This window comes from Sylvia atricapilla, chromosome 3 (genome assembly GCF_009819655.1).
Source record: "Sylvia atricapilla isolate bSylAtr1 chromosome 3, bSylAtr1.pri, whole genome shotgun sequence".
NCBI classification, from domain to species: domain Eukaryota; kingdom Metazoa; phylum Chordata; class Aves; order Passeriformes; family Sylviidae; genus Sylvia; species Sylvia atricapilla.
Genome location: NC_089142.1, coordinates 57256332 through 57281079, shown reverse-complemented (window position 1 = coordinate 57281079; position 24748 = coordinate 57256332). Strand labels below are relative to the sequence as shown.

At 38.4% G+C, this 24748-nt stretch overlaps 1 protein-coding gene across 4 annotated transcripts in view; it reads right to left on the bottom strand.

Moving 5' to 3' along the window:
* Positions 1-24432, bottom strand: part of PCMT1 (protein-L-isoaspartate (D-aspartate) O-methyltransferase) — a 35975-nt gene extending 11543 nt beyond the window's left edge. For 2 of the 4 annotated variants that reach the window (XM_066315477.1, XM_066315475.1), the window contains exons 1-6: positions 24164-24432; positions 11977-12081; positions 10824-10855; positions 8976-9080; positions 5619-5739; positions 879-964 (exon numbers count right to left, since the gene is read on the bottom strand). In XM_066315477.1, the coding sequence (XP_066171574.1) occupies positions 879-964; positions 5619-5739; positions 8976-9080; positions 10824-10855; positions 11977-12081; positions 24164-24422 (708 nt within the window). In that variant the 5' untranslated portion in view covers positions 24423-24432. The remainder of the gene's footprint in view (positions 1-878; positions 965-5618; positions 5740-8975; positions 9081-10823; positions 10856-11976; positions 12082-24163) is intronic. The other 2 variants (XM_066315478.1, XM_066315479.1) reach the window with 2 other exon arrangements.
* Positions 24433-24748: the final 316 nt, after the last annotated feature.

The window sequence follows — 24748 nt, the reverse complement described above, 5'->3', positions numbered from 1 at the left end:
ATTCACAAATAAGCTTTCAGTTACTTTTTAAATTGTGACCTGTCAATATTTTGCTGGGAACACCCTCCCTAAACACCCCTACCCAAAAAAAAAACCCAACAAAAAAACTCAAACAACAAAACCCAAACAAATCAATCCCCCTCAAAAAATCCCTAAATACACAACCAACTTTAAAAAAAAATGAAGCAAAAAAAAAACCCAAACCCCAACCCACCATGACTGGTCATTTTCTGGAAATGTCCAATCTGTCTATAACAACTCAAAGCCCAGTCTTTCATTATTCCTCACTAAGAATTAAAAACCTTAAATGGCATCTAGCATATAAAATCATGATATGTATTACCATGTGCCTGATGAAAGGAAGAGAAAAAAAATCTTATCTGCAAAAATGGCCTATATGTATGCACACTCCAAAGCTCCTAGTTACTCTTCAGCTTCTCAAGTAAGAACTGACCTGTATCCATTCTGAAAGCTATGAACAAATGGCACCGTTTGTACTTCCAGCTGAGCACTTTACTTTTAACAAACTGAGTGCTTTGGAACTTAGAAAATACACTTAAATTTTTTTAAATCAGTGTTTGATAAAATTATCTTATTAAACAAAATGCTCCAGTTCACTGTTGTAATAGAGGGTTGCACACATGTCACTTTAAAACATGTTTATTTAGAGCAGAGTTATTAGAACATACAGCTTTATCAAACCAACAGGAAGCCCAATTGTAACAGAGACAGAACCCCCACACCATACAGTAATACCACACTGCCCACTGATACTCCCAGCAGTGCAAGCTACCAAGTATTTTACATATAGATGTATGCAAAGCATTCTCTACAGCTAAGATATTACAGAAACACACACACACAACATAAAGGCTTACTGCTTGGGGCACAACTGGGGCTGCAGCTCCAACATGAATGGCATCATAGGGAGCTTCTTCTGCATATCCCATTCGTCCATCTCCCACTGCAAGAAAATGCTATTTTTTAAAACATTTTCAAAAGGACTGGAGGAAACAGCTGTTTCCCCATATCTATATGTAAAAAATAAACACATTTGTAGAATAAATGCAGCAAAACATCCTCATGTATATAGACATGCTTATAAAATACACAAAATACCATTGAAGCATCTGAAATTAGAAAGCATGGATTTATAATGAAAGTTCTGGAAACACATGGTCCACCTATAAAAGATAGTAAAGTATTTATGTTCCCTACCAATTCCAGTGCAGCTTAGTTTCCCCCCTCATTTACCCTCTTAGAACATACACTTTTCTTTGCCTTTGTCTTCATGCACACTATTCCGAAATACAGTACAAATCATAAGTCCAAAGCATAAATGTCAGAAGCACATATCAGAAGACTCCAAGGGTGAGTTAAAGACAAAAGAAGTGCTCCCATGAACCATATGCCTACAGCTGCACTACCAGTTGGAACAAGAGCCCACACCTATATGCATACATTAATGCAGTACGGCAGTAACCTCTGCACATCCCACATTCCAACAGATGGGCCTCACTATTCTTCCTGCAGACAATCACTGGACTAACACAGAGAGCCAGGTCAGACTCATGGCTAAAGCTCCAGCTGGCTGTTTGGAAGATGCTAGGAGTAATTAAGGTTTTCAGAGGTTACCAGTGCTGCGTCAGCTTTGGTAGAAAATTCATGGAAAAGCACCCTGTCACAGACGTCTCATACCATCCCAGTTATGCGGAAGGAAAGAGTACCAGTTCGGGGTTCTTAAGCCAATGAAATGTGACAAACTAAACTGGACCTCGAGTTAAGTTTTGAAAGAAGACAATGCAAATATGGCATCCACAGTATTTACAGGAAAGCAACAGGAAGTCAGAGCAAGTTAGGCAGGCTCTCTCTAGACTTATTTAGAACAAATGTAATAAATGAGGCTGAACCATCCATAAATTTATACTCTTTGATTACAGAAGATCCAATTACCAGTCAAAAAGGAAAAACATGGAGGTTAATGAGCATAGTCCTCTGATCAGCACAAGTAATTTAGGGTTTCCCATCTTTGGGCTAAGCATTGACTTCTGTGCAAACACCAATATCACAGGTTAATTAAAACTGCAAGAGTCAAAAGAACTGCTACGCCCCAGTCAGAGGCTTAAAATCTGTCAACTTTTTGCCTTCCAACAACTCACAAGGCAGGAAAAACACACAGTCACCACAGCAGGTTTCATTTTGACCTCCTTTGATGATAAGAGGGCCATCTGGACAGTAAGAATACCTCTTAGGTATCCAGGGTCCTTAGTACAGGACCTGGACAGCTCCTCAAAACAATTAACAGAGGTGTTTGTCATCTTCCTTATGAGGTCCTAAAAGACAACCCTGGCAAAGACCTTCTGCACCCATGCTCTTTAAGAGACCCCGTTTCTGCAGAAGTTGAGAAGCCTCTTAGAGGTCAGTGACATAAATACTCATATCATCAATCCTGACCAGCTCAAGCTCCAACCAAGGGCCACAAGCAGAAGCTGCCAAGTGAGAAGTACCAGTGCTTCAAGAGAACTAATCCCTATCAATCACCATTTCCACTAAGTCAGATGGCTACAGAGATTACCAGTAATAAAAGTTCCAGTATTTCCAGAGTATAATAGCTCTGACTGCCAAAGTGGGTTCTACTGGAACAACTACCACAATGCAGTCAAGTATATAATTTATTCTTATATATCTTAGTAGCACTATACAACTCTTCTAAAGAAGCAGCAATGACGTGTTTGTTACTGTATTAAGTTACTGTTCCCCGAGAAATGGCAACAGAGAAAGACCTCCTTAGCTTATTCATTTAGATACTGCTAAAAATTATGTTGTTACACAAGGAGGCAGATCCTCATTCCCCAGGGTGCACAGCAGGCATTACAAGCAGTGACCTACAGTACCGCTGGCAAAAGAAGTGACTTCCAAGTTGAAGAAGCAGCTGTGAAAGAAACTGCTGTCACTTCTGAAGAACACATGTATTCTGAGACATAAATGTCCCTAGTGCACGCTCCAGTGAAGTCTGAATGTGACTTCTGCACATCTTACCACTTTACTGACAGCAGTAAAACAGGCCCAAAAACAACTAACCTCTTTGCTCTTAGAATCAATAGCTAACATCTTCAAAAACAGCACACACCCAAACAAAGGGGAAAAAAAAATCATGCTCCTTCATAGGTATCAGCATAAGGCACAGCATGGCTCTTCCATTATAAATTCCACAAAAACTCTTATGGTTACAGAATAAATATATCCACCCACAATGGCAACACACTTCTAGATATACAGAAGATTTAAAACATAGTTAAGTTGGCATTCATATATTCAATGCCATTCAAATTATTACATTATTCAATGTCCAAGGGGAAAGAGCAGCCCAAATTTTCAGCTTTTGTTCACATCCTGAATAATGTCATCTATCCTACTCACATCTCCAGTTACATGTAGCCTGTTAGTGAAATTATAGTGGTGGTGGGTAGCATGTGGTGATAGGGGAAAAAATGTCAGGACTTTTTGATATAAAAGGGTTCTGTAGCTGGTTTATAAACCTAGACCTGATCTGCTGATCACTGTAGTCAAGCCTTCAGTGCCTCTATGCAGACCTGTTTCACACAGAGCTGTAGCATGAGCACAGAAACAGAAGAATATTACTTCCCTCAGTCATTTAGAATCCCTCATCCCTGCTGGCTATGGCTGCATCAGCAAATAGTGCAGTACAATAGAAGCAGATCTGTACAGCAAAAGCTTTTGCTGAGAACCTGGCATCCATGCAACACACGCATTTCAGGATAATCGCTGCAGTCTAGATCTAGGTCTTATTCTCTTAATATCCACATATCATATGGTTGCTTCTTGGAACACATAATCTTGTCTAGTTACATCCAAAAGAATCAAATTTTGTGCTTTCCACGAGTACTCTCATGTGAACCAAATAGTGGTAGGTAGAGGCACTTGAGAGATTCACCTCAAAGGCTTCCTACTGATATCAAGAAGAAACAAAATAAAAATCAAGCTATTAAAAAAAGAAAAAAGACCAAAAAATGACCCACAAACTAACAAAGACATGTTAATCCAAGTATACCTATTCCCAGCTTCTCAGTGCAGTTCTACTGAGACATCCCAAAATAACTTTGGTGTTTCTGAAATGCAGTTATGGTATACGTGAGATATAACAAAGCAGAGTAAAATGACTGAAGCACACTGCGAAAACCCAACAACCGACACACCTGGTCTTATTTCATACAGCTCCCATCATCAATCAACTGGCTTTCACAACTTTTTTCTTTGTGTGTTTGGGATGGAGGGGTTTGGGTGGGGTTTTCTGTTGCTGCCTTTTTGTTTTAAATAAACAGCTGTCTGGATTCTTGCTCCACATCAAAGAGCTCCCAGAAATCCAGCACAGCTGAACCATTCTTTTCCACCAAAGTATTACTTGTCCATCTGTACTTTTTTAAAATGTACTTCACAACAAAACTATTCAGAAGTCTCTTAGTCACCCTGCTACATAGTCAAAAATAATATAGATAATGATGCTTACTTAGAATTCTAGACTTGCAAGAGCACCAGAGTTTGTTTCAGGAACGACCAGAAGTGTAAGTCAAAACTGCTTTTGTACAGCAACAATGGAAATTATTCCCTCATTCCCCCTCTACAGCCCTAGCAGTGTAACTTCTTTTCCAAGAAGTTTTGACACAAGTGTTCTAAGTGAGATACATTGCATTTTATACACGTGTACGTATTGATAAAATTATTTTAAAAACATTTGGTAAAGTCCTTCATTTACAAGGAAAGACCAAAAATCAAAATAGTAATTAAACTAAAAGCCAAACATCACAAAATAATAATTTTTCCAAGTGTTCTTATAAGAAGCCTCAAAAAGCATCATCAATTTCTTTTTTAAACTTAATGATTTGCATCTTCCAAGAAAAACAAACAATAACCAAACAAAAAATCCCAAACAAAGAAAAACCAAACAAAAAGCCACCCCCCGCCCCCCACCCCCATTTTTTTTAACTTAAAAAGCCATTATTTAAAATAATTTGCTGTCCTTGCATTGTTTGGGCATTATTTCCTCTCAGTAACTCTAACTGCATTAAAGTACTTTGGGGTCAATCACTTCCCTAACATACAACTACTGTCAATTTTAAAAACAAGAGAAATAATCTTCAGTTGTGCATACTGCCAATTTTCCACTTGAATCTTCACATGCAGCTTTCTCAACTACTTTATCAGAAGTGTGAAGGCTTTGTTAAAACACCCAAATTTAGACAACAGGGTATTTATTCAAGAACAGTTGTAAATTCAACCCCAACTTTAAATAGCAAATATAACATGACAGACCTTGAGCATATATTTTCACCAAAAAACCACTTTCCTGTTAACCTTTTCTAGAAGAATGATAACATAGTCGTTGTGATCACCAGAAGTAATATTCTGGAAACTGAAGAAAGATACTGTTTTTCAAATGCCTAAAGACAATTTAGATTTTAAAGTTTTTATTTTAGCTTCTCTTTCTTGGGTTTAACTTCTTAAATTCAAACTTTTAATAACATCCAATTCAGTCATTTTCAACCAGCTGCTAGAAAGAATATCAATTTAATTAGTAAGTATATCAGTCTGATGCTCACCAATCAGTTTCACTCTTCCTGAAGACAGCAATGTGGGATCGTCTTTTTTGACATTATTTATTGAGTCATCTACTAGTTCTTTGATATGATCAATTCCTACAACTTGTCCTTTGGGACCAACCTGGAATAAAAATATACAGTTGAACAATTTCTGCTAGTTTTATTTACAGAATGAGTAGTTATACTTCCTGACCTCATTTCTCTAAATCAAAAACAGCGAAGTGGAAGTATATTTTCCCAATGTTATTAAAACTACCATTAGAAATGACAAATCCTGACTACTAGAAGCACCTGGTAATTAAAGTGTGTCTGCACAGTTTTATAAATACTTGTTAGAGTGATCTTTTTCAGATGGGATTCAGTTGTGTTATATTGTTAGTGGGGATTTCTCCTTGGAATTTTTAGAAATTAAATTTGATCATGTTTGTTTGATTACCTGCGATAAAAAGAAACAACATCAAGGACAAAGACTAGAACTGATCCCCTTTCACACTGAACAAAACTTCCTAAGGATTAAGGTTTTTCTTGAGAAAACATTACTTCAAGGATTAAATCATGATTTTTATTCAAAATCATCTTAAGAGTCCTATTCTTTCAGAGGCAAATGCTGCAATTACCAGGGACAAATTACCTTCCATTCATCCTTGCATTCATGAATCTACTTTCACATTTACAGCTCTCCTCCACAAGAAGAGTGGAACTTCTGAGAGCTCTTAACTCAAAAAAGATCACAAAATCTCTCTATTCTGAGAGGGGGAAAAAAATGTCTACTAACAAAAACTTCTTCACTACAGGTATTTCTTCCAGAATTTTGTCTTTAGTCCAGAAAAAAAAAAATCAAAATTAATCCAAATCTTCAAAATCCAATCTTAACAGGATCCAGCTCAAAGAACACAATAGCAGAGTATGTCCTAGCAGCAGCCCATGCTGCCTAACAACTGTCTTTGGGCACATCTGAACACATTGTTTATGCTTCTGTACCTTATATTTCAATATTGTTAAGGCATGGAAATTAATAACTGGTTATCCTGGGGAATTTTTTTGTTTGTTTTATTATGAGCAAGTCTTGTGTTTAAAACATTAAAGGAGCAGTGTTGGGTTTGAGTGGAAGACCACAACCCCAGCCTTTGAAACAGGGCAAGACACAGAGCGAGTTCTCACTATGACAGCCATGGGCTGCTGTTCAGAGGAATGCCTGGCAGTCAGTTGTACTACAAGCTGGCAAAAGATCCAGTATATTCCAAACAGTAATATCACAGAAATGAAAATTTAGCAAAATGGTCTGAGCATGAAATAGCCTGATAAAGTAAGAGAACTTCCTGCTACATGTGACAGCCCATTATGCTATTTCTGAGTCCTCATCAACTACCTCTGTCTATTACCCTGGAACTGTGAAGTACATGCAATTGAGACAACAGAAAGATGGCACAATTTTTGGGATCTCCATGTTAGGAATAAAAATATATCCCGCTCTTTTCATAAATCCAGTACTGACAGGAAGATAACTGTAATTCATTTAATTTGCCAGCAACCCTCAGAAGTAAATAATGTTAATTTTGCAAGTTATGTAGGTAAGTTTATCACAGAAATTTAACATGAAAATCCAAACAACAATCTAAAAGATACTTTACTAGTCTAAGTAAAGATAAAGCTTTCCCAGAGGTACCACAAATGAGATTATAATCACAAGAGTAAAGTTGTCATCTATGTGCACTGAGGCACTTGTGCCACAAATGTGAGCTACTAATTCTAGATCTCAAGTAGACTGAGAAGCAACATCAGCATACTCACAAAAAGCACATCCCCAACTGAATTTTGGTGGCAAAACACTCTACCATTAATCCCCATAATATATTTCTTTCAAATTTTTTTTACTGTTGCAGTGCTATCAAGCAAAATGAAAGCATTTACTCAGTTTTTCACGACACATGTCTCTAAGCCGTTCCAAAGCAAACCACCAAGGAGGATTCAGAAGAGGCACATAACATTCTTATGGCAATAAAAAGATAGAGGGATTAACTACAAGAAATTTGGAAAGGGATTTCCTTCTTGCGCTGATTCTGACTTCTCCACAGCTGTTTCAGTAGAAAAAAGTGCACAACCACAGTTTAGCATGTCCTAATTGCAAATGGCTGTTCCTTTATGCATTCCTAACTTCAGTGAGAAATACATATAGCCTGGACAAAAGTTTTAATGCTTGTAGGGTTGGTGTTCCCATGCTAGCAATTGATTACTGACTTCACAGACCAAAAATAATAGGCAGTTGTTGAATTCAGTGCCATTTAAAATTTCCTCTAAACTGCAGTTTGGTTAACTTATTTCAACTACTTTTTTTTAAGTTTGCAGCTAATACTTAAAAACCTAAATACTTTTGCAAATGCATTGCCCAGTCCTAAACATTCTGAGCTAATTCTTAACACAGAAACAGAAATGATTGCAGACTCAGATTGGTGCTTGAAAACAGAAAACTAAGAAGCAAAGAAATCTAAATGAGAAATTATCATATGTATCAACACATTTCAAATTAACTTTGCAGAAAGACAAAACAAAAAATCTAGTTGGCAGGTTAATGAACGTCCCTACTAATCATAAAGCAATTATAAAGCCCTGGAACAGAGAAAGAAGAACTGATTATATTACTTCTCATTAATCAGTCTAACAATACAATAGCTACAGTCACTAAACCCCAAATTTTTTCATCTTTTTTTCCCCCGATGTAAGATAGGGCACAGAAAATTCCTTAGTTACAGGTTGAATAACACAACTGAGATTAAGTTACTTGGCAAAGATGTAAAACTCAACTTGATATCTAACTTCTAAAAGGTTAAATGGACATTTTTAGTAATGTTTGTGCAATATAACAAGAAAAAAAAGCAATTAAATTCAATTACAATTTATATATATATACAAGATTTTTTCCTGTGGAAATAGGATTCTTTTACACTTCACTAAGCTCTCATCATAACAAGAATCCACGACAATTTATCACAATGAGAACATTCATGGCCACACAAGATAACAAAAATGGAACTGTTCAAGATAAACATCTTCTTCGTTCAAAATATAAAGCAACAACTACAATTCAATCATTAAAAAAACCCCACAACAATCCAAAGACCCTAAACATCCTCGTTAGGTAATTTCTTCACCATTACACAATTTATTGGACCACTTAACTTGAACATCTACTATCAGCTACCATAAGAAATAGGTACCAACTACACCCAGGAAAGTAAGTTACTTTCTGTATAATATACTTCAGTCCAATACGAAGCATGCTTTTTTTGCCCTGTAATTCAGCATTACACTCGAGTTCAAACAGATCTGATGATCAAGTGATTAAACTAAATAACTCACCATTCGTGAAAAGCATGCTGTAAGAATTCCACTTCCAGATCCTACATCAAGTGCTTTGGCTCCTTCATGTAACTGATCAGACAGAAGCTCAAGTGCATATGCATGCTAAGAGAAGACAGAGAGAAAATTTCAAATTATTTTAAGTGTCTGTTTTACTCAACATATGTTAATTTCTTACGAGATTTCGGGAAATACCCTGTGCATTTCTGTAAGAAATCTCAGAATCATTTTCGTTACAAAAAATGAGGGGGAGGAGTTAACTACATTATATAATCACTGTTATTTCATTAGCTTCAACAATTTCTTTTTGGGTTGTGGTTTTTTGGGGGTTTTTTTGCTAGCATCCATATACAAAGCCTCAACTGACCATTCAAGCTTCTAGCATAGACTCTATTTATATACTGAGAAAGACACTAAAAATCAGCTAATTTCTCCTCAGGTCTGGCGACTCTTACCATTCTGGCAGTATATGGCCAATAAAGAATTTAGTTCATCATAATGCTATATGCATTGAAACAAGCTAGTACAAAAGTTAGCTAGGAAAAAGGCAGCTCTAGAGCATCAAGAAAAATGGCTATTAAAACTACCTCCTGTATTACTTGCACACTTGCTGAATCAAAGAATAGGAAAAAGAAGTTGTCTCTTAGAAAGGCAGATAGCCAGGCTAATGTATGAAATGCAGTAGTGCGTAGACACACTTGATGACTTTTGCTTTGCTATGTGGTAGACCACGTAGTATACAAACTAAGCTTAGGCTGTACACTAAAAAAAATAATTTGTTCTTTCATGTTTCAAAGATAGCCATTATCACACTCTTTCAGCTTAATCCATCCCACCCAGAAAACACAAATAATTAGAATACTGTCTGTTAGAGCATTCCTTGTTAATATTTGCTTAGAGGATAAATTACCTTTTTGCTCTAACACTTCATATATTACTACTGCTAAACACTGCAAAAATAATGACTTAAGGGACTTAAAATTTTGAAGCATAAATACTACTTATTTTTCCCCTTAGCAACGCTACTTTTTTCTGTCTTTTCTTGAATAATATCATTAACATCTCTATACAAAATTCCTGATTTTTTGTATTGATAACTAGGTAAATTCTAAGCCAACTACACAGTTTTTAGGGAGAAGCAGACTTTTACTATTTTTACACACTTTGCAAATATCACAAAGACAAAATACATGCTACTATTCACCTTTTATCTCAAATAAAGATACACAGAAAAATTATATGTGGGTTAGATGTACGCACTGAAATCCCAACTGGAACACTCACCCTGGTCTCAAACCACTTGGCAAAAAACCCTGCAACTCAGTACAATGTATCATTTTTCCTGTCCGAAGATTTAAAGCCATTACAGCAGTACCATACTACAGGAATCACTGTCATTCACTCCTGAATTCTTATGATTTTATAAACTACAGAATAATTCACAATGAAAAGATCTCTGGAAATCTTCTGGTCCAGGCCTCTTTCAATACAGAGGCATTTTAAATTAGGCTGCTTAGAACCCTGTTCAGTGAGCTTCCTTGTATATCAAGGAACAGAATTTCCACAAGCTGCAAAGCCTGTTTCAGTGGTTAACTACCCTAATTTTCTTAACTCTAGAAACTGATCAGATTTTCCTATGTTGCATTTTTTTGTCCACTACCCCTCACCCTATTACTGTACATCTGCAGGAAAAATCTTGATCAACCTTTTCTACCTCCTCCCAGTATGCAGTTCACGAAAGTGTCACTGCAATCACTGCTCATTAAATTTACTAGGGTAAATATTTTATTTCAAAAGCATCTGGATGTTTATAAAATCACTATATTAATCACCTAGGTTTAAGCTTACCATATGTGGAGCACTGATTGTTGCTTGGAAACCTGTAAAACAAGAGAATGGAAGATGTTCATTGTTGTTCAGACAGCAACCTTAAAATCTTTATTACCTTGGCTGTAAAGTGCAACACCTTCACTGTCACCCTCATTCAGGGTACAACATCCACAGCCCAGCAGTTACATAGGTACTCTACATCAGAAGTGAGTTACAGAACATCAGCTGAAAGCTAAGCTGTGCCAACTCTAGACAGGGAAAAAAAAAGAATTTTATCCTTGATCTCAGCTACAATCTCCATTTTATTACTACACATTGAATGACTATCACATATTGAGCAAGTAGGTTTAATTCAGAAGACTAATATCTCCCAGAATAATGTAATTCCTTTTTCACTCAGCCCCTATGTAAAAATCTGAATTTTGAGTTTCGTGTAGTGGCAACCATAGAACATCTGGAGAACAATCTCACCTATTCTGCAAACAAATGAGGACAAACACCTATAAGAATGGGAGGAACACTAACCAATATTTGTTTTTGTACATCTACATACTCAAAGGCTTATGTATCTTAAAATATTTTTTAATTTTCCTATACAACTAATAAAATTCTAATAAAATTCACTCACCACATACTATCAAAGGCAGGAAGAAGATCAAGAAAAGAAATTACTACAGCTACATAGCTCTTTCTCTTGTCTTGGAAAGACAAAGCTGGGACCAGGATGGAAAACAACAGTCCTATCAGCAGACCTTCCCATTCAAAGCCTATTTTTAAAGATTTCACATGGTTTAAGAAACCTTGCATCGGTCCCAACTGAATAATTTCTGTAAAGACAGGGAATGTTTCTACCATAAACTGGATGCAAATTATTTTTAAGTATTTCTATCAGTCGCACCACCACAAGTTACTGTGGTTTGAAAAATAAACATATATTTGCACATATTAATATTGGCTGAAAAACATCTCTCAATCTAATGTATCCAAATACACCAACTGCATTCCACAAGAAATTGAAGCTTAGTTAAAAGGCATGCAATAAATTGATGAAGAACTAAACAATCTTTCAAATTACAAAAATTATTTTCACATTCCTAACACATAAATTACAAAAGCAGTCAAAATTACACAAATGAAAACAATCTCCATCACTTTTGCAAGATGCTCTTACCTATAGACTGTGGAGAGTCCATGTAAGGGTTGTATTTTGCATAGTGGCAACGGTCTGTAGCCAGCATTACTTCAAATACCTTGTCTGTTTTGATTATTCCATTTTCTATAAACAAAAAAATATATAAATGGATCGTTTCTTGTCTGCAGTGGAGGAGTCTGTGAAATGTGTTAACATATTCATAACATTGTGAGAAATCATATGCCTTACACAGATCTCTTAACACTTTTACCCTCATCATACTGCCCATGGCAGGGGCTGGACTACAGCATCTTTAAAGGTCCCTTTAGCCCAAACCCTCCTGTGATACTTAAATTAAATCTGGGGTCCAGAGATCAAATGATGCTTAAGCCAGTGAATGTTGAACAAGACTTTCCCTGCAGTTACAAATGCTTTTCTGAGACCATTGGCAAAGATCTTTGCCCTAGGAAAACTCAACTTCATGCACACCTTTGATAAATCCTGAAAATATAGTCAGTAAGACATTAGTATTACTATACACACCAAACAAGATATACTTCACATTTCTAAGAAGCTACACAAGTAATTATTGAAAAATATACAAAAGCAAGTTGGAAATGTGAAGTTGAAGCATCATCGCTCAGTACTTTAGTGTCCAGATCTCTTTGTCTCGTGTTAGCAAAGAAAAAAAAAAAAACTTTTGTAAAGAAACTCCCACTGAATCTCAATTCTTGTGCTGGGGCAGACTGAGGCAAACAAGTTTCTATGTCAAAATCCTCTGAATCTTTTTACACTTTTCAAAATAAAATATAAATGTACATCCATGTAAAATGTCAGAAGCAGCCATTTTTCCTTCCTGTTTTATTGGAGTTTTTTTTAACATTAATAATTCTATTTTTTTCAAGTTCTGAAGAGCCCATTAATGAATAACAGAAAACTTTGGAAAACAAATGGAAGACATTAACTAATTACTTGCATTAAAAGATGATATAAATAGCTGACATTTCAATGATGGATTGCTTCATTAACTGCTTTCTTTAAATAAGGATTTATTTGCAAAATTATATTTTAAAAGAAAAAAAAAAAAGATAATTTGAGCACCATTAATATCTAACTCAAAACATGAAAATCAGATTATGGAACTTCTGTAACATTGTTCTAAAGTTGCACCAGTGAGTTTTCTTGATGTCCCACCAACAAAACACACCTGTGCCCAGGACTGGGCTAACTTCTGCAGAGACTCTCCTGTTTAATTCGTGCTCCCAACTACACCTATTAATCATGGGATTTTCCTGTCTTTTTTTCTTAACTACTATCTATGTCCAGAATTAATTACTCTATATAAGATAGACTTGAATTCAGAATGGAAAATCACTCCTCAGATCATACTCCCTTTTGGTCTGAAGACGAAGTATGACATAGAACTGCAAAAGGAATATACTCTTACTGCGGAAAACTTTAAGGAAAACAATTCCTTTTTAAAAAATATTCTTTTAAAAAAAGATTTCTGTATCTGGTAAGTCCCAGAAAAAACATACACTCCACTTACCTCTATTTACAATGTTTTATGTCCCTACACGTTAGACATATCCTGTTCTTTTACTTCATTTTTAACTGAAAACTACAGCAGTTTCAGTTAGAGGAAACTCATTTCAGTCCAAAGTTTTAAACCTAAGCCAGCAGGCATTTGCAGCAGTTCCTAAGTTTACTTACTGAGCAAAATTTTACCCAAAAGAAAACAAACAAATCAATCCATTAATACATTGGCACTAAAAACAGAGGATAGTAAGGAGAAAAAATTTTCCCCTGACCACTAGAAATTAGTTGGGTTAGTTGTACAGCAGTTCTGTGAATAAAGCATAGAAACCAAAAAATCAAACTTTTACTCTTAGAAGCTCATTAGGAATCACTAAGAAGTTAGTATCTCCAAATCAATGATACTTTAAAAAAAGGAGAATAAGCAAGGCTGATTATAACAGAAGTGAAGAAATAAAGGATCTAGGGGGCTGAAGGGCTGCCAAAAAGCAGTAGCTGAGAAACACTCACAACAGGTCTAAAATTGTGATTCCTTTACATGCAGATAAGTGCATATACTCTAGAACTATAGGCAGCCACCTGCTCTTTCCTTTTGTGCCTTGTTGGAATAAACATGCAGAGAACAAAAAGAATAAGCTTCCAGCTTGGAAGTGCAATTGCAGGAACCTATGATAGGGCCAAGAACCTTCTCTAATTTCACAAAACTTAGCTCCAGTAGAAATACGTACAGTGATCAAATAAGATGCTTACACTGACAAGCAAATTACAAAAAACTCTGAAAAGAGAAACTACTGATATTCTACAGATTTTGAGCATTCAGGATGTTCTCATTCAGAAAACAATCATGAGATTTGCTGACTGTTGTATTGTCTTTGATTATTGTCATCTTTTTCATCAATAAATAAGAACTGAAGAAAGCTATGAATATTCAGACTCCTCAGCAAAATCTGTGGGAGAAGCTGAATTTCCTGTCAGTCACTTATTTTAATTATTGAATAATGCTCCATCCTCATTAAAAAAACCAACCTCTCAGCTGTCCCTCCCATAGATTCAGTCTGCTTTTCAAATTTGCTTATTATACAATGGAAATAACATCAACTTTGGTGGGAAATAAAAACAATCAAGCCCTAAATAGTAAGGTCAATATTGACTTAGCTGTAATTTTTATTGTGTTGATAACAATAAGATTTTTCTTCTTAGTCTCACAACTGAATATAGAGGAACATAGCAACTGTAAGGTACCGGAGTCCAAAAAAGTCCTTTCTTTCCTGCCATAGTCAGTCCCAAGATGACTGATGACAGTCCCAAGATGACCAGTTGCCAGGATCTTAATTCTGTCTGAAACATGTCTTTATCAAATTCTCAATTAAATCCAGAAAACAAATATACCCCCTAATGAAGCCGATAATAGAAACTTACATTGCAAAGACGACATTCTAATCTCATGCCATCTCTACCGGAAAACCAAAACAATCAAAAATAAATTAACTATTAATAAAATGCTAACCAAAAACATTTTCTAAGTCTTAAAATGAAAGAAAATATATATTACAAGAAAATAATTCACAATTAAATGTACAGTAGAATAATCTTTCCAATTAAAATGCGTAGAGAAAAAACTCTCCTTGAGGAGAATGTTGGGTTTCAAGACCAATAATCAGTTTGTACTGCAAACAAATCAGGTATTAATGTGTTTACAAGGAAAGGATAATACACAAACATACTGACAGCTTGAAATAAAGAGCAAACTCAAATTAAACAGAGTTATATCAGCACAACTTCCAAGCTTCAAAGGGCTGAAGCCGAAAAGTAAGTACTTAACAGTGGAGCACTGCCTGCCAAGTTCAAGAGTTACTCTGTGCAGAGGCTGTGGCAATGACAACTTGACATAATTGGAGCATGTTTTGAAAACTCTCTCTGGTTTGCCTCTTTTCCACAAATAACACCATGAAAACAGGAAAAGAGCTCAGAGCAGTCCTTGGACTTGAAGGTGGGAATACACCACTGTTGAATGTAACCTGGGAAACTGGGCAGTTGGCCGTCAGAGAGCAAGGAAAGAAGAATCTGAAAAGGCACCCATGGACTTGAAACAAGTAAACAACCTATCTTTTTATTTTGTCTCTTATTTAGCAACAAATGCACTACTGAAGTGCTCATGTTTCCAAGAATTGCCTACCTCACTGACAGTATCCTGACTGTTGATCAAACACGTTTTCTAACCAAACCATAAAATACTAGACATTTACACCAACACTGGCTTCCCGATCAGAAAAGAGGATGTGTCATTGCCACATGATCCAGCACACAAGCTTACTATACAAACCATTACACCTACTCAAACTCCTTCTGCGGCTGAGTTCATGTATTAAAAAAATGCTCTTGCAAATCCCAAAACCATTTACTGTGCAACTACTTCAGCATCCACATAGTTCAGCTTAGATTACTTTCTCCACAACCACTGCAGAATACTTCACTTGGAATGACAATTTTTCAGCAAAACGGTGATTTTTTAAAATCATACAGAGGTCTTAAGGCACGATGCAAAGCATATATAGCTTTACATTACAAAAGATTCATTCATGGAGATTAAAATTACTGACATGACCAATCATAGAATCACAGTTTGGCTTAGAATCGTAGTTTGGGTTAGAAGAAACCTTAAAGGTCAACTAGTTAGTCCCTTCTTATGTTGGGGGCCCTGGAACTGCATGCAGCACTCCAGGTGGGGTGTCACCAGAGCAGAGCGGCAGAATTGCCTCCCTTGCCCTGATGGCCACGTTACTGTTGATGCAGGACAGTTTGCTCTCCACAAACCTGCAGAGAGTGCACTCAATCCCAATGTCAATACTAATGACAAAGATGTTAACACCAGTCCAAGTGCCAACCCCTGAGGAACACCACTTGTCACAGTCTAGACTCATAGAGCTTCTGACCACAACTCTCCTGAGTGCCACCACCCAGCCTTATCTATCAAACAGTCCATCCATCTAATCCATGCCTCTCACTTTTAAAGACATGGTTATAGTGAAGGACAGTGTCAAATGACAGTCTCCATCTGACCCACGCAAACCAGCTAGCAGAGAATAGGCTGGAACAGAACCACATCCTGATTTGCAAGCAATGTCAAGATTTTTGGTTTTAAGCACCTGATCAACTGACATTTTAAAAATCAGGGTCTTTTTGTTTGAGCAGAGGAAGAAAAAAGACGGGAAAGAATGTAGTCCAGTTAATAGAATTTTATTTAAGTAATGAGCATAGGAAGATTTCACTGTAAAGCATGAACACAAAGAAAGCACTTAGAACAAGAAATGATGCATCAGCACCCTAACAGATCCAATACAGACACTGACCCAAACCATACAAAGCTCTTTGTGCTAAAGAAATTGAAAGTAGGTGTTTGTAAACAAGTGTTTCTTATACCACTCATACATGCAAACTTCTTGTGCTTGGCTGATAATTTAAGAGCTATCTGCCTCAAACATTCAGCTGCCCATCTATTGTCACTATGATTTGGATTCACAATATCAAAACATTACCCAAACGGGACGTTGCACACAGCTCACTGTAAGGAATCACTTGAGAGTCTATTGTTCAGAGACAGGACAGAGAGACTGAGGAAAGCAAGAGTCCATCAAAGCTATTCTTACAGTCCATATAATATAAAGTCCCATGAAAATCCCGAAGTGACAGAAACTAAAAATAATGGGAGTAATAATAGTAATAATAATAATAATAATAAATATTCAATTACCATTCAAATGCTACTCAAAACCTGCAGAGGTAAAACAACATGGGAATCATAAGCTAGGCTCAACACAACAAACTAGTATACAGCCTCAAGCTTTGGTAAAATATGAATTTACATTTAACTTTTACTTTCAGGTAGAATTCCTTCTTTATTTCATTACAATCACCTTCAGAAACAATCCATTCATTTTGGTGTAACATGTAAGAGTTTCCTATTCATTTTCATGGATCTGAAAGTCTGCAGTTAACTAATTCAGACATTTTAACCACAGCTGTATTGCCCTCTCCTACTGTAGGCCAATATCGCAAAGTTGGTATTAACAATTTTCTTCTCCAGTGGAGGAGAAAGGCCTTCTAACGCAGCCTTCCAGCACACAGATTTATACAGAAGTTCCTGTAATGTATTCATACTTATCATAATGGTTTTGTTGATTTCGTCTAAATTTGTATCAGTGGCTGAATGAAGAAACTTTGAGGAGTACACAAAAGAAGAAAGTAACTTTAAGGTTAGTTTCAGCATGCAAAAAGATAGAACCTCATCTTCCAATGAACTTTAACATCCATGTGCAGATGAGGGAGATTTTAACCTCCGAGCACTCCTCAATCCCTCAACATTTGAGAAGGCTGAACTTCACTTACACATCACATGGAAAGTCAAAACTAAAAAGAGTTCAATACAAAATGGCAACAACCACCAGTAATAACAAAAAAAAACATTGCAGAGCTTAAGATAAACTTAGCTGGATCAGACAGACAAGGAACTCTCTTCACAGTAAGGCTTGAGGCAAAACTACTTACAGCTTTAGATCTGTAAAGGAGGCGGATGGTGCACATCTCACACCTTACTGAACAGATCCCATGCAACCACTCTGCAGTTTTTAGAAAAGCCAATGCTGTTAAGACCAGCAGCTAGACCACATAAAGAGTTTGTTATTTCAAAGGTGGTTTCATTAAGACAGGCACTAGTACTACACAGAAGTTGAGGAAAATCAGATCAGCAAAATAGACTGACTAAAAAACTCTGACTCTTGGGATAAAAATGCCAAAGAGCTTTTCTACTAGCAGAAATTAGGAAGAATTTCTGAAGCTGTATTTCAACAGTGCAAGCATTTAAAACTATTATGTGCTCAAGTCCACTATGGAAGTATTCAGGTTCTGAAGTCTTAAAATATAACTTACAAGTCAGTCAGTCCAGGAGAAGTCCACAGTTACTGATCTCAAGCTTTAAAAGAGTTCATTCAGTTTTTGCCAAGTGTTAGTGATTTAAATTAAAAAATTAATAGAATTAACCTAATTAAAAATTAAATTATTTACTTAAAAGTGTTATATAGCATTAAAGAACGTGACTTTGAGGGAAAACATTCACATAAACAATCACTCAAAAGAACATGAACATTATACATTTCTTTCTAGGCTTTCCAGTAGCTCTTAGTGATCTCTTGATACTACATCAGGATGAAAGAAACAGTAAACATTAAAAGAAAAATTTAGAGTTATAATGAAGCTAAACCATAGGAGATTCCCTCTTTTTAAAGTGCCTACAAACGGTAGTAATGGCTGGTTTTGGACACATTTCTAGTACTATTTCCATTTTGCTCTGGATTGCTACACAGCTTTAGACAACCAGGAAAAAAATCATATCATGCCATTATATTCACGTACAAAAATAAAGATCTTTAATCAAGCAAAAACAATAAACATTTTAATTAAAATTATTTATTTGGAGTTATAAAAATGTTTGATGTAAATAATCAAAAAAATGCCCTTTTTTTTTTCTTGAATGATCAAGGACTTGGATTTTGATGCACTGAATTTTGGGAGTTTCTGGGAAACTATGGGTATGTTTTTAACATTACATTGACATCCTGTCTAACAGTAAGGGAAAAAAACATGCCAACAACAAAGAACCAGTTAAGAACACAATCTTAATTTACACACCAAGAAAATGTGATAAATGCTCTTAAATTTAGGTTGGGTTCGGTTCTTTCTTTCTGTTATCATTCCCTATTATCTGGAATATTTAGTTGTCTTGATTTACTTAAAGGCCTGCCTCTTAAAAGATCAAGGGTGTAGAAATGTCTTCAAAACATTTCATTGATATGGACAAGTCATTAAAAATACTCAAATCTTATTTAAAAATAAAAAACTTTCACAACAACTCCTTTAGGCAATTATTCAAAGTACTTGCTAACTTTTTTTTTTTAAATCTCAATGCTCCAAAAAATAGCATCACAGATTTCAAGTCTTCCACCTGAGACATGAACTAAATTCAAGAAATTTTAGATATTCTTAAATTAATGTATCAGTGGATTGTTAACTTTTAATTGAAAAAATAGTTCACTTTCTAACCGTTTCACTATCTGGTCATAAATTACAATGCTTAGTCACTGAAGCCTCAATACATTCATAATGAAGGAAACGGTAGTCACCAAATGCACACAACAGGCAGCATAAGTGCTTGTACAGAGGAGTCATTAAATTTGGTCTAAATTTCCATTATCACTTCCCCTCTTCATGTTCATCCAAGTTACATTACTCATTCTTAGCCAAATTTAGATGTAGAAGAGATTTGGATAAACCAAGAGAAAAGACATGACAGGGGAAGAACAGAAACAATCCAAACCCAATGTTTACTACATGCAGAACCTAGCTTAGGCTTACTACATCCAATGCTCTCCCATTCATGGCAGTTCCCAAAGAGATTTGTCCTCAGCAACCAGAAACCTGCACCAAAGGAGCCGATTCATTGCAGATAAGCCTTCATCATGCCAATGCATGCCAAGATGTCATTTTAAATTATTTAACAACTAAATAATTAAAACACTTGGAGAAATACCTTTAGCATGTTTAAAAATAGAATTCTCAGACCCTGATAGTACTTGAATATATACTGATTTGAAGCATCATTCACACTAAAAAATTAAGAATCTGATCTTACACGAGGCGCAAAATTCTAGGGTTCTTGTAAATTAGAGTTGCTAACTGCTGCAACACAAGTTTCTTAGATGAAGAAGGTAAAAGACTGTAGCAAGAAATAAATCCACAGATAGTTAACAACTTCAGCCACAGCCAAGTTAATTGACCTTCACTTTCACTGAGAAACGTGGGTTCAAGAGCAAGTATACATGATGAAACACCATTGACACAACATGATCAGAGAAATAAACACAGCAAGCTTGTCATATGGCGGCATTACATTGACTGGAGGAAAAAGGCACAATAAAGAAACCTACTGAACTTTGCCTGTGAATTGGACAGGAAACCAATTTTTCTGTCCTTCAGGTGTGAAAGAAAAGCTGATTTCTAATATGTTGGCAGGTAAAGAACCAGGGCTTGGCAAAAGCCCGGGTATGAAAGACAGAAGATTAAATCATCTGATACTGACCTGTCAGCAGACAGCTGAAGATACAGAGAGGGGGAAAAAAAGTTACAGATTTGGAATCAAAAGACTTTCAACCAAGCAAGACAACAGTGAAAAACTCACCAATTCTCCTCCTCCTTCCTCAGCACCTCTACATGACAGACTCATAAAAAAAAACACCCTGTCAAAAGTTATTTATTCAAACACAGGCAATTTCTGGGTTTAGCATGATCTCTATCCCTACAGTAAATTACAGTAACCTGCATTTAGAGAGTTTTCTCGAAATGTTGTCTGTTAAAAGCACTTACTTAAAATATATTTATTCAGATTAAGAAAGGCATTTTTTAAAAATGAGAAGTACTTTCAAGAATCACTAAAACAAAGCAGCTGAACACCTCATAGCAACAGCACATCCAACAACAGCATTTTTGTTGTGAAGAGTATGTTTTATACAAGTTCATTTTGCATATGTCAAATTGTGCATCTATGATGTGTCACTAACGCACAAAAACATGTTTACAATGCAACAAGAAGTTAAAAATCAAAACAACAAAGCAATGTACTGCAACATTCTTCAGTCACTTCTCCCCAGGCATGTGCTGAAAAACACGCAAAGTTCCAGGGTTCTCTTTATTAGTTTATTCTTTTTAAGACAGGACAGCAAAGATAAAGCCTATGAAGAATAATGACCTAAATCTGCATTGCAAATGCCCAAAATCACTTGTCACTGCCCTAACACAACGGTCATTGCCATTACAGAAAAGTTAATTCTATAGTTAAAGCAACAGTGAAGTGAGAAGTAAAGCAAATGCCATGAAATGGAGAAATTTATTGCCACAAAAAAGAAACACTAGTAACTGTCAGTAACATAATGAAGAATAATATTTATAGCTGTTTTAAAGGAAAAGAACATGCAGCCTACAGGAATCTTCCAATAATGTTTTTATTTGGAAACAAAAGCACTTCAATAAGTTCCCATTCTCCCCAGCCCAAACTTACCCACAACCAAGTTCACTGCTTCTCTAACCATAATAGTACAACAGCTTACAGATATTGAGGAGTTTAAACCTTGACGTTTCACAAGTCAGGAGAAAGTGATCCAGTCTTACAGCACTGCCTCCCTCACAAGCATTCTACAAGAACAGTTAAGAGAAGAATTGTGGCATAAGGGCAGGGGCAAGAACCAGGACTTGCTGCACAAGAAAATATACTGTGTCACTACAACCTGCATTATTTTATTTAAGATATACTAAATATACTCTACATTACACACACATTTACTAAGTTACACACAAGACAAACACTAGACAATATCAAATTAACCTCATCCAATTTGCGTTCTTGCTTTTAGCACAAAATGCTGTAAATGCTAAGCAGCTGTTTTTAGAGAAGGGAAAATACACTGACAGATCTACTACTAACTCCAAGAGAATTCTCTGGAACATTTTAGTCTTTCTGTAACCAATAATTTTTAAGTTTGTTGCAACATATCTGGGAGAATTGTATCACATTAAACAGTACTTTCTTCTAAATCTGCTCCCAACTTTAGCAACAAGGTATCATCTTACCTGAAGAACTCTAACCTGAAAGTTACTCAGCAGCTGCTCTGCACTGATAAAGCTCTACACCATGACAAGAGTCCCACTGAAGCTGACAACACAATCTTAATGCAAGATCAAAGGCCTCTGTGCTTCCACAATATTTTATTGCCAATCCACTATTTCCCTGTTTAACACCCCTCAAAACATTTTAGCATGCATATGCAAAACAAACGGGGAAATTACAGACTGCAATTTTCTACGAAATTTCCATCAGTGCATACTTTGAGATTACAATATTGAACGCTTCTATTTTACTTTCCCCTTCCTATATTGCCATATACTAACTACAATGGGTTTTAGCTTTGTCATCATTATTTGCAACACCCTAAACCATTTCCATGTGTTGAAAAACTGTCATTGTCTTCTGCAACAAAGAAAGGGGGTTTGCCTTCAGGTTCTGAGCACCATGGACTATTCTGGCAATAACTGCTTTTTGGATGTATTTTGGAGCTTAACGTTGATTTTTATGTCAGAAAGCTTTTTCCCTGCTGTGTAAGAGAACAGTAGTATTTCACTAAAACAGTATTTCTAGCCCTTTCAGTTGCAGAACAAAACAAAAATGCATTGCAACATTTGTAACTAGAGAAGTTATTATCTATTTATTAAACAGAATTTTTACGATGAAACGCTACAGTAATTAGTAGTTTTTACAGGAAAACAGAAAGTCACTTCAACATGTATTATTCTACTGGATGTGATAGTTCTCAAAAGAACTACTGGAAAAGACCACAGATCAAATGATCTAACAAAAGCAGAGAAAAGGAGAAAACAACGAGGGTGATTCTCCTATGACACCAGAATAACGAGAAGGCGATACAGCCGAACTTAACTACGGTCTTGTAAAACAGGAGACAACTGCCATAATACAGGCTCCAAATCTACATCCTTTTGCGTCTCGGACACGGACTTGAGAAGAGGAAAGGAAAAGGCCAGGAGCAGTGACGAGAGACACTCAAAGTATGTTTAAGAGATGTTAATTCTATTCTAATATGAAAAATGGAAGCTCCGAATACAGAAGATGTTGTCACTCCATCCTCTCAGGACCTGCAGACTTCAGGATGTACTGAAGCACATCGGCGAAGAAACGCCCGCCCAATACCTTCCGCGTTCAGCACGGGGACAGCACAAACCCCGGTGAGCACAAGGGAGCGCCCAGTGCCGGGCAGACACCGCAAAGCTCGGCTGTCACAGCACGACTCCGCAGCCCCGACAGCTCCTCTCCTGTCCCTGCGGTCCCAGCCCACCCCTTCGAGCGGAGCCACTCCGGACCCCGCCGGGGAGGGGCGAGGAAGGACTGCTGCCACACGCCCCTTTCACCCAACACAAACAGCCGCGGCCTCTCCGGCGCGATTCCCGAACCCGGGCGGCTCCCGCTGCCTTGTTCAGCCCGGGCCTGAAAGACCCGGAGGGCGCCCGCCGACACCCGCAGTCCCGCCGCCCGCCAGCCCGGAGCGAAGCCAGACGGACGCCGATCCCGGTGCGTGCGGGGGATCACGGCCCTCCGGCACTGCCGCCGCGGCCCCGCCTCAGCTCGCACAAGGCAGACGGGGACGAGGCGGCGGGAACGGGGCCGGCGAGGGGGGGACGCGGCGAGCAGGGAACAGCCGCGACCGCCACACGGCGCTTCCCCTCCGGGACCGCCATCGGCGCCACCCCGCCCGCCGCATTGCCTCCCGCAACAACAGCCCGGCCCGCCCTGCGACACCGGCCGCCGCCCGGACACACACCCCCCGCCCGAGCACCGGGGCTCGCACGGACACACCCCCGGCCGGACACAGAGACACGCACATACAGACACGGACGGACGGACGGACAACACGGACACGCGCGGCCGGGCGCCGGTGCCGCTCCCTGTGACAGTTGGCGGCGGGTCGGGCGGGCGCCGCGGGAGCGCGCGGTCGCTATCGGTCACCGTCGGCCGGTAACGGCCGCCCCGCAGCCCAGGGGCCCCGCCCGCCCGCGCCCCCGCCCCGGGACTCACTGCGGAGGTTGTGGATGAGCTCGGAGTGGCTGGCGCCGCCCGACTTCCAGGCCATCGCTAGGCACACTCTGCGGAGCAGGTACAGAGCCGCCTTCAGCGCCGCGACTGCGCACAGCAGCTTCCCCAGGAAGGACACAACCTCCAGCGCCGATACAGGCGCCGCCTCCTCGCCGCCTCCTCCCGCGGCCGCCGCCGCTGCGGCTGCCGCGCGCTCGCCGAGGGGAGGGGCCACGCGCCCACCGCCCCGCGCGCCCGACATGCCCCGGCCGCGGCCGCCGCCGCCGCTCCGCCGGCCAGCGCGGTGCCCCCCCGCGCATGCGCGCCCACCGCGCCCAGGGGCGCGCGTGGGGAGATCCTCGCGCGCCGGGGCGGGAATGCTCAGCGGCTGCTCCCGGCAGGCGCGTTTTATTGCCGGGGCCCTGGATGTCGCGCTGGCGGCGACGACCCCAGTCCTGACCTCGCCTCAGAAACGGCGGCGGGGCGGGACGGGTCTCTGGGCGGGGGTACGTGAACTTAGGAGGTTTGTTAATGAATGAGGTAGCGAAACGGGACGTCGCACACACTTTCCCCCCTTCCCCGGCCTTA